This window comes from Onychomys torridus, unplaced genomic scaffold (genome assembly GCF_903995425.1).
Source record: "Onychomys torridus unplaced genomic scaffold, mOncTor1.1, whole genome shotgun sequence".
NCBI lineage: Eukaryota > Metazoa > Chordata > Mammalia > Rodentia > Cricetidae > Onychomys > Onychomys torridus.
In genome coordinates this window covers 1-11146 of record NW_023412428.1, presented here as the reverse complement: position 1 = coordinate 11146, position 11146 = coordinate 1, and the positions used below count along the sequence as shown (strand labels likewise).

At 45.2% G+C, this 11146-nt stretch overlaps 1 protein-coding gene across 1 annotated transcript; it reads right to left on the bottom strand.

The window, feature by feature from the left end:
• Positions 1–9: 9 nt before the first annotated feature.
• Positions 10–9524, bottom strand: LOC118575653 (histone-lysine N-methyltransferase NSD2-like; the record flags this gene model as incomplete). Its single annotated transcript, XM_036176110.1, has 5 exons — positions 10–464; positions 1649–1853; positions 3517–3623; positions 3852–3993; positions 9408–9524. Coding segments are annotated over 5 exons (843 nt in total), but the record flags the coding sequence as incomplete, so codon positions are not given.
• Positions 9525–11146: the final 1622 nt, after the last annotated feature.

The following is an 11146-nucleotide window of genomic DNA, read 5'->3' as shown; positions in this document are numbered from 1 at the left end:
AGCATCAGTGCAGACGCAGCACAGCTGCTGAGGATGGCTCAGTGGTGGGAGTGCTCCCTCCCTCCCACCCAAGGAGGCCTATACATGTCAGAGCACAGTGAGCGGGTCCTTGGGGCAAGGGCCGTGCTTGCCTTCCCATTACAGGCTGGCAAGGGCTGGCTGCCCCATGCCGCCCCTGGATCTGACCAAGCGCTATTTGCCTTCGGTGACCCTTCTCCAACACCGCCTTCTCCTCCTCTTCCCCTTTGACTTCAGGGATTCTGGGAGGGGTTTCTCAGTCTTGGTACTTCTCGCAGAGTCTGCCCTCAAATCATGCTCACAGCAGTAGGATTGCCCATCCTGGGTGGAGCGGAAGGCAGTCCCATCTTGGTGTTCCTTACAGAATGAGTTGGGGCACAGGTGGCAAAATGAGGTAGAAGGTTTGCCACATACATCACAGTGATGCCAAGGACATTCCCACTTCCCTGCAAAAAAATACACCATCAGCAAAGAGAAGCATCAATGGCAGGATCAGCATCCATGTTTTCAGGGCTGAGAGTAATTTTCTTGAGGGGTATGGACACTGAACCCAGAGGGCCTCAAGCATGTGTTCTAGCACTGAGTTAAGATGCACAGGGTATGTTTCCCAGGCTGACCTTGAACTAGCCATCCTCCTGCTTCAGCCTCAAGTTGGTGGGCAAATGGAAATAACACCAGCATACCTAACTGGAAAAAATTTTAAAGCTGGCTAGTCAAATAAATGCAAATTACCACAAGAGACTGCATTTCAGTTGCCAGAGAGGGAGCTAGTAGTTGGTGCTCAAAGACCAGGCAGGTACCGATTGCTGCAGACTATAGTCTACATGCCCGCCAGCTGCAGCATCACACCCAACACCAAGGGCAGTTCACTGCTATTGTTCCCTAGCAGATTCTACTGATGCCAACAGCTGCCCTCTGACTTACCCTTTTTTGTTTCTGTTTTTTTGAGACAGGGTTTCTCTGTATAGCCCTGGCTGTCCTAGAACTCACTCACTCTGTAGACCAGGCTGGCCTCAAACTCAGAGATCCACCTGCCTCTGCCTCCCAAGTGCTGGGATTGAAGGTGTGCACCACCACACCCAGCTTAGGACTTAGGGGACAGTTTTATGCTTAGATACGAATCTCTAAAGATCTCTGTTAGGGTTGTAGATAATTGTCAAATTCAAATATATATGTAAAACTGTAATTAGGTTTCTTGTCTTTGGATCAAGTGTTGACAGTTTTTCTTTTGAAATTCTAACTTTTTGTTCTGATGCTGTGACTGCTCTTGAGTATGTAAGAGGAAAAGCCTATTTTATTGTCTCCCAGGGAGCCAAATCTGTGGTTCCATCCTAAAAACCAGGGCGTCCAGTGACAAGACCAGTCATGGTGAGGTTAATGCAGTGGAACCTATCTTCTACACTAGAGCCCTGGTGAATGTCATTTTAGATCTTGGCACTAAGGGCTTTGGAAGCTACTGCCTGTTCCCATCCTGTGTTCCAGCTGGTTCCCTGGACTGGGGACATTTACCACCTGACCCTCAATGAGTATGCAACTAGGTAAGGTCCACTCAGTTAAGGGAGGCTGAGTAAGAATGGCAGGCAAGCATATTGCAGGTTGTCAGAAGCTGCCATGGGTACTGGGTACCTACCAAAGGGCCGCTTGCCCAAGCCCAGGCAGGACAGATGGTAGGCCTTGGTGCAGAACTTGCGGTCACACAGCACCAGCTGTCCGCCATCACCACAGCGGAAGCACTCATCCTCTGACTGCCGCTTCCCTTCCCCCTTGGCTCTGCGTCTTCTGGTTTTCTTCTTGGCCTTTTTACCCTTTTCCTCTGAAGAAAGGGATGTAGAGGTCTAGAATAAAGAATTAAACATGGTTCACTTCAAAGAACATAGACCGGAGCAGTTTTTAAAACAGGCAAACTACAAAGATGCCCAAAACAGCAAGGTCCAGAGTGACATTCTAGATTCCTGGGTATTCCAACATGTTAAGTAGTGCTGAGCTCGAGGCTGCAGGTTCCATTTCTTGCATCACAGAAGGGTGTGCCACCTACACAAAGCAGGTCATGGCCAATGGGATGGCCCACTATGCCTCGGGCAACTCCTGCTAAGGTAAGAAACACAATATAGAGGTGTAATAATGTCACCCTGGGATCTGCTGACAGGCATGTTGACAGGTACACCTTGGCCAAAGTAGTGGCCTGCTGGCCACTTTCAGCTAAGAATTCAACTATGAGCAGAGCAGATGTGATAGTTTGAGAAAAACTGACCTTGTAGGCCCACAGGGAGTGGCTCTATTAGGAGGTGTGGCCTTGGTTGAGTAGGCATGATTTTGTTGGAGGAAGTGTTACTTGGGATGGGCTTTGAGGTCTCAGATGCTCAAGCCATGCAGATCCAGATGTGGAACTCTCAGCTACTCTCCAGCACCATGTCTGCCCGCATGCCACCATGCTTCCTGCCCTGATGATGCCAGACTACACCTCTGAACTATAACCCAGTCCCAATTAAATGTTTTCTCTTGCAAGAGTTGCCACAGGGGTTGGAGAGATGGCTCAGTGGTTAAAAGCACTCACAACCATCTGTAATGAGATATTGCGCCCTCTTCTGGCATGCAGGCATAACACTATACATAATAAAGGAATCTTTACAAACAAAAAACAGGAAAAAAAGAGTTGCCACGGTCTTGGTGTCTTTACAGCAATATCATGCTAACTAAAACAACAGGTGAGGGCAAACGATTGTCAAAGCAGCAGTCTCACAAAGTATAGGGTGCGCCTCGACACCAGCTCAGGATTGAGGTGCCTATGTTGTATGCCTTTGTTGCATACAAGGGGTGCCCCAGAATTCATGTCCTTCTGAAAACTTGGAACATGACTTTATCTTAAAATGGATATAATTATAATAAAACCACACCAACACATCAAGGAAGCATGACTTGTAGGCAGATGGGAAGGACTGGTGGCCAAAGGTGTGACTCAGTGGGAGGGCACTTGCTTTAGCAGGTATGGGCCCTGGGATCCATACACAGTAATGTGAACAACAAAAAGGTAGCAGGGCAATGGAGGCAGTGGTCACAAAAGACAGACACCACATGGCACCTCCTGTGAAGCAGCAGAATGTTGGGGTAAGGCTTCTACAAACTGAGGAACTCTACAGATCACTAATCACCAACAGGTGGTGGAAAGAGGCCTGAGAGACTCTCAAAGAATCTTTGGCGAAAACGTGGTCCTGCCTACACTGACTTTACTGCCTTCAAGACTGAGCCCATGCCTCTAATGCTTAAGTCAACATCCGCTGATGCTTCATTGATAGTCCCAAGACAGGATTGACACAAGTGAGGAAGTCTTAACAAGTAGCCTGACAGAGGGCCTCACTAACCCAACCCACACACTGCATGGATCCTGCCGTTGTCACAGCAACAGGTCTACTGCTCACTAGAAAGCAGTCTTCCTAGATGCCATGATGCCACCAGAGCTATGTGTTTCAGCTTCACAGAAAGAAGCTGTGATGTCCTTACCTTTGGTCTGTCTCCAAGAAACCCACTACAATTGGAGGCTCCACACCGACAGACTGTCTTCTCATTGCCCAGACAATCGAGGTTATAGTTGAAAGTCAGCTCTGTCCCTAAAGGAGACACAATGATATTTTAGAGGCCACTGTCCTCCCAAGGCAGTGAATGTTAAAGAGTTAGTCTTAAGGAAATGTACCCCTCCCCTTTTCCGGCACATACTGGCATGACTCCCATAGCTCATCAATTTGCTGTATAAATCACTATCCTAGAGCCTTTCCAAACCCAGCCACATAATACCCAGCCACATGGCACCAGAAACAAGCAGGACCCCAGTGAAGTACCTGCAGGAATGTCACACACAGCAAACAGGCCAACCCGTGTGTCCCCATTCACTGTCCACTTCAGGGTCTCACAGTTGGGCTGGCAGCTGTGGTTCATGAATCGTGAATAATTCCCTTTAGGGCCAGCGTCAATTATTCGGTCCTGCAGAATAAATATCAAGAACATCTCATTATCTACCTACCTACCTATCTATCTATTTGGTTTTTCAAGACAAGGTTTCTCTCTGTAACAGCCTCGGTTATCCTGGAACTCACACTGTAGACCAGGCTGGCCTCGAACACAGAGATCCTCCTGCCTCTGCTGGGATTAAAGGTGTGCACCACTATGCCCAGCTGACATTTTATCTCTACAGGGATTCTTCATGCTGTAGGTTTTATCAGATGTTACTTATCTTACTGAAAACCTTGGTATTCTATTGTCCACCTGGACCAGACATCCCTCAACCAGTCCAGATTCTCTCGATTAAGAATGGAACACAAGGAGAGACTGAGCCAAAGTGAGCAATGGTAAAGACCATATGTAAGCTGGCACTAATAACACCACCCCACCAATAAATAAGCTAGGAGAAATACACGTCACAGACTTGGAAAGGGCAGCAAGAGCCTATACAAAACCAGCACTACCAGACAACAGCAAACTCCACTAAGACAGGAAAGCAGCATCAACTCTTAAAGGGCAAAGAAGGCCCAACCATAGCATGCTTAAGTCCCCAGGCTGGAAACAATGGGATGTATCCATCATGCCGATGCTATGCTGCCACAAGAGGGAAAGGCACAGGCTGACAGTTCTGAGATAGCAATCTACAAAATCACAAATGCAAGCACACAGTGGCCCTGGGAACTGACTCACTGAAATCCAAGTGCCCAAGCACTGTGAGAAATAAGAACCACTTATGGCTCAGACCAGGAGACGGACAGGTAGGTACAAAGGTGTACCTTTTTCCCTGAAAAACTCTAGAGCAAATATACAAATCAGTAGGATCTCTGCTCTTCAGTGGTTATTTCTGAGATCAGGGATGAGTTGGTACAAAATTATGTGTCTGATTAGGGATGAATCTGTGCCAAGAGCACCCCTAGCTGTGCCTTGTGGACCATAGAGCACTTCCAAGAGGCAACCACACTGGATGACTATGCTTGCATCACCCAATGGGTGCTCATCTTGAAGGTTTCTCTTGATAGTAAACACGTGGGTCCCTTGAGAAACCTGCAAGGTGAGCACCCATTGGGTGGTGCAAGCACAGAAAGCCAAACTTGGTGGGTAGATGCCTGTACTCCTAGCCACTTGAGATGCCAGGGAAGGAGACTTCAGCCCAGGACTCAGAATTCACCTGAGGAGAATAAAAATAGAAACACTATCAGGATGTGCCTGATAAAAAGCTCAGTGATCTGCTTTTTATTTACTAACACCCTAGCCAGTTCTGTCTTCTTGTTGTTGCTGTTGTTGTTTTAAACTCCAAAGACTGGCAAATGATCTATCACTGAATCATATCTCAGCTGTATTTGTGTATTTATCAGCTGGTGAAACGGTTAACAAGATGAAGGTACTTGCAATCAAGCCCATGACCTGAGCTTGAACCCTGGACCCCACACCATGGAAGTAAAGGATTGACTTCTGAAAGTTGTCTCTGACCTCCACAAGCATGCCATAGCATACATAATCTCACACATGCACACAAAGTAAATACAGGTTTTTAAAAGTGTGCAATGTGTGTGACTGCAGGCACATGCATAAAGGACAGGAATAGTTTTTTAGAACTTAGTTAATTCTCTTCATCTAACTTATTTTGAGGCAGGGTTTCTGGTTTCTAACACTGCACATGTACTCCAGGCTAGCTGACTTGACAGCTTTCCAACTGAATTTTTTTAAAGACTTACTTTTATTTATGTGTTTGTTTCTCTGTGACTATATGTCACATGAGTGAGGTTATGAACAGAGACCAGAAAGGGGTGTTAGATCTGGAGCTTGGAGTTAAACAGGCAACTGGGAGCTGCCTGATGGGGGTCCTATGGACTGAATTTAGGTCCTCCAGAAAAACATTAAGGTGTCTGCATATGTGTGTTCATGCATGCAGAGGCCAGGTCAACCTTTGGATGCTATTTCTCTAAAGTTTTCCATCTTGTTTTCTTTTGATGTCCATTTCTTTACTTATTTATCTGCCGTGTGTGCCTTCCGTGGAGGCTGGAGGACAGCTTCCTCAGGCTGGCGCTCTTCTTCACCATGCACTTCCTGGGGTCAAACTCAACGCCTTGAGCCAATGAGCCATTTTGCCCAACCACCACCTTATTTTAAGACAGGTGCTTTCACTGGAATCTGGGGTTCACCAATTAGACTAGGCTGGCCAGCAAGCCAAGGGCCCTCCTGTCTCTACCGCCCAAGCTTTGGGACCGTAGGAGTGTGCTACCATGCTCAGCTTTTTATGAGTGCTAGGGCTCTCATCCTCTGTGCAGCAAGTGTTCACCAATTAAAACATCTGTGCAGCCTCAAATTCTTTTATTATTTTAAAGTATACCTAACATAAAAGCTTACTGGTTGTTTTTTAAGTGTGTGTGTGGCTGGAGACTGAACCCAGGGCCTTGCACATGCTGGAAAGCACTCTACTACTGAGCCATATGCCCAACCACATCCCTTTTTTTTTTTTTTTTCTGGTTTTTCGAGACAGGGTTTCTCTGTGTAGCTTTGCACCTTTCCTGGAACTCACAGAAATCCGCCTGCCTCTGCCTCCCAAGTGCTGGGATTAAAGGCGTGCGCCACCACCATCCAGCGCCCAACCACATCTTAACCATAACTTAATTTTAAGTGTATAATTATTGTTATAAATATATTTATAAGGGTACCCTCTTTAATCCTTCACTTTTTACATACCTGGGAGGGAACCTTATGCTTACCTCTCAAATGCTGAAATTAGAGGTATGGGTCACCATCCTCAGCCCTCTGAGTTCCTTTTTTTTTTTTTTTTCTTTCTTTCTTTTTTTTTTTGGTTTTTTGAGACAGGGTTTTTCTGTTTAGTTTTGGTGCCTGTCCTGGATCTTGCTCTGTAGACCAGCTGGCCTCAAATTCAGAGATCTGCCTGGCTCTGAGCCCAAGTGCTGAGATTAAAGGCATGTGCCACCACTGTCCCTAAGTTCAAGTTATCTTTCAAGCCAGGTTTTAGACCAGACATAGTAGCCTGTGTCTGCAATTTCCACACTTGAGGCAGGAGGATTCCAAGTTCAAGCCATTGAGCTATAAAGCTAGTTCAAAATCAGGGCTAGGGATGTAGCTCAGTAGAGCACTTGTCTAGAATTTGCAGGGTTAGAGTCTGATTCTCCAACATTTAAAACAAAACAAAAGTTGTTTCAAAGTTTTTTTTTGCCTAGAGAGCTAAGGTCTTCTTTAGAGTTAAAATTAGTTTAATTATTGCCCTGAATGGGCATTTCTTCTCTGTTTTTTTTAGGTCTTAGGATCTCCCCCCCCCCAAAAAAAAAAAAAACTAGACATTCAAATCTAATAATACAGTAGCTTTGGAAATCAGATTATTTCACTTCTTCTGGGCTTACTGAGTTTTTTTCTTCCTTCATTGTTAATGTTTTCCTTCTACTGTTCGTCGAAGCTTCTTAAATCATAGAGCATCTCTGTGGCTTTTACTGAGCCTGTGCGTTCTCTAGGGCAGGTACATTCATGAGTCTTAGTTCTTAATGGAGAGCTCCAGAAAGAGGGAAAGAGGAAATGAAGTGGGAAAATGGGCTGCAGCCTCTAGAACTGTCACCACCCAGGACACCAGAGCATCCCTGGGGCTCAGTTAAGCACTTCTATCTACGGCAGTAGTGCGTCTTGGTTTTGTTCACTGCCCTCCAGAATCCTAGCTTGCCAGCTTTCCCAGAAAACCAGATGACTCTTACAGAAGGGCCTCCATGAACCTGCTCATTGTTTATTTATTAATCCTGTGTCACGGCAGAGCCTGAAGAAGGATGTGCTACTCACCTCTTAAGTTCTAGGGTCCACAATTTTTGCAACCAATTCTTTTAATTAAAAAAGAAAAAAATTCAAACCCATGAAGGTGGGCAGGTGGAAAAGGCAGATTAGTGCATCCCACCCACCTATTAGTATTTTGCCATGTTCACTGTCTCCTGTTTTACTATGTATGCATAGACATACATGTATGAGAACACACATACCCCATCTTGCTAACATCTTGCTCCACCCCTGCAAACAGGATTGCTTCCTCTCCCTCCTTTCCCTTCACCCCCTCAGCTTTCTGAGGTCAGTGATTACTCCTGCCTCATTCTCCCAAATGCTAGGATTATAGGCATGTGTCACCATCCCTGGTTTGGGTTATTCCTACATCTTTTTTTTTTCTTCAATGTTTTAATCTTCTTGTCTTTCTGACAATGACCTCACTAAAGGGCCCAACCCCCACAGTCTACAGCAAATGATAGGAGCCCAATTCTACTCCATAGACTGAGTTTGAGAATAGTCAAGCTTCCCAAGGGACTGTTGCCTGGGGCCCTTGGAGCCATCCTATTTCTACAGGGCCCTATATTCCCAGTTATGAGAATGTTTGCTATTGCTCTATTCAAAATGCCTGAGCCATAGCCATTTTTTATCTTGTTTTCAAGCACTAGTATTAGTCATGTATGTATGTATGTATGTATGTATGTATGTATGTATGTATGTATTTATTTATGTATTTATTTAGGGTTTTTCGAGACAGGGTTTCTCTGTAGCTTTGGAGACTGTCCTAGAACTCACTTTGTAGACCAGGCTGGCCTCGAACTCACAAAGATCCACCTGCCTCTGCCTCCCGAGAGCTGGGATTACAGGCGTGCGCCACCACTGCCCAGACTTTTATTTTATTTTTTAAATTATTTTATTTTTTGGAGCTGAGGACCCTGTGCTTGCTAGGCAAGTGCTCTACCACTGAGCTAAATCCCCAACCCCCTAGTCATGTTTTTTAAAGAGAGCCTCACTTTTCTTCTGGGTTTTGAGCTTACTGGTCACAGAAGACACAAGAGTACCAGCATGATGCACTTTCTCTACCTAGGCCTAATTATCTTCATTCTGAGAATACCAAAAACCTCTAGCAACTAGGTTCCAGCTGTCTAAAACTATGAATTACAAGAGCTTTAGGGAATGACACATGCCTCTAGTCCCACATATTTGGGAAACTGAGGCAGGTGAGTGCTTGAACTCAGAAGTTTGAAGTGAGCCTAGGTAACACACAGAGAGAGGGAGAGCACAGGATTCACACGCAAATGGAGCAATACACAGCCAAAAACCTCTCTACAATGTAGTCCAGACAACATGCAATGCTCATGTCTATGCTTTTTTCTTTTTTCCTTCTGATCTTAAGGAGAACCTTGGTATACTTTTTATGCTGTATTGGAAACACATGGCTCTTAGGATGTTCTATGCCAAGAGGCAGCTCCACATTCAGAAAAAAATTGTTTCGGGGAAAGTTACTAAGGGGGTGAAATGAGAATGTCACCAAAATACAAGGGCCAATTCTACAGGTGATGAACCCTCCAGTCCATATTCAAGACTTCAGGAATGAACAGCAAAGACACGCTTCCCATTACCTTGTCTATGGTGAGCATATAAAAGTGAGTGATGTCATTCTCATGTGCATATTTGATTCTTGCCATACACTCCTCTTCATCAATCAGTTCACCAACATACTCATTAACAAATTCTCCCTGAAAATCAGAAGAATGTAATGACTGAGTACATAGAAACCAATTCTCAAAATCAGGGTCCAAGAAACCATGACACCATCAATCATTCTAGGATACCATGTTAATATCTCAGGAGTGTGGTTCCTAGAGGTCCTTCATTAAGTTCAAATTCAAATATCTTATAAATGGAGATTGCCAGTGGCAAATATATACAACATTCCAGATTGCTTTCTACAATGTCTTGCCTTAGAGAAGCATGTCTGATAACCCACCATCCATGTAATAATGACATGCAGATTTCCAACAGGAAAGAGGTTATGAGAACTTGACAGGTAGATTTTACAGCAAGTCTACATGAAGCAACAGCTGACATAACCAAGGAATAAGGCTGGAGAGTAGTGACCTCAGCAATCTTTTTTAATTTTTGTTTTTGTTTTGTTTTTGGAGACAGGGTTTCTGTGTATCTCTGGCTGTCCTGGATCTGGCTCTGTAAACTAGGCTGGCCTCACAGAGATCTGCCTGCCTCTGCCTCCCAAGTACTGGGACTAAAGGTGTGCCCCCACCCCTGGCTGAAATCTTTTAGAAAAGAGAAAGGGAAAGGGGAAGGAAGAGAGAGGTGGGTGGGGGAGAGATAGGGGAGAGAGAGAGAAAGATGGAAAGAGAGGGAGAGAGGGAGGGAGGGAGAGAGGGAGGGAAGAAGGGAGGGAAGGAGGGAGGGAGACACTGCTGAGACTATTGGTGTGGCTTATGAATTTTCTGTACTGGACCTATTCTGGTCATGGACCTTAGGTCTGAGACTACTGGTCATGACAAAGCACATCAGGGCCAGGCTGTGATAAGGTAAACAAGCAATTCCACTTGTGTCTCTACAATGGGTATATACTGTTGCACGTGTTCAGAGTCTCACTGTGTAGCCCTGCCTGTCCTGGAGCTCACTATGTAGACCAGGCTGGCCTCAAAGTCAGAGAGATCCACCTGTGTCTGCCATGTATCAGGTACATACAATCATACCTGGCTTACAACATTTAATTATAATAATTAAATTTGGACACTGTTTCAAAATATTTTACACACACTTACACACACACACCAAAACAAAAAACAACAACAAAAAAACCCGGGGCAGTGGTGGCACATGGCTTTAATCCCAGCACTCAGGAGGCAGAGGCAGGTGGATCTCTGTGAGTTCAAGGCCACCCTGGGCTACAGAGCGAGTTCCAGGAAAGGCGCAAAGCTACACAGAGAAACCCTGTCTTGAAAAACAAAAAACCAAACCAAACCAAAATAACAACAAAACAAAATTCCTACAAGCAGGAAGAGAGGGCTAGTGAGATGATTCATTAGGTAAAAGTACTTGCCACCAAGTCTGAGGATATGAGTTTGGTCCTTGGGACCTGAAACTTGTCATCTGATCTCCACACACTTGCCAAGCCAGGCACTGCACACACAAACATACACTTAAGAATCACTACACAGGGGCTGGAGAGATGTATCAGAGGTTAAGAGCACTTGCTGTGCTTCCAGAGGTCCTGAGTTCAATTCCCAGCAACCACATGGTGGCTCACAACCATCTATATTGAGATCTGGCGCCCTCTTCTGGCATGTAGGTGTGCATGCAAGCAGAACACTGTATGCATAATAAA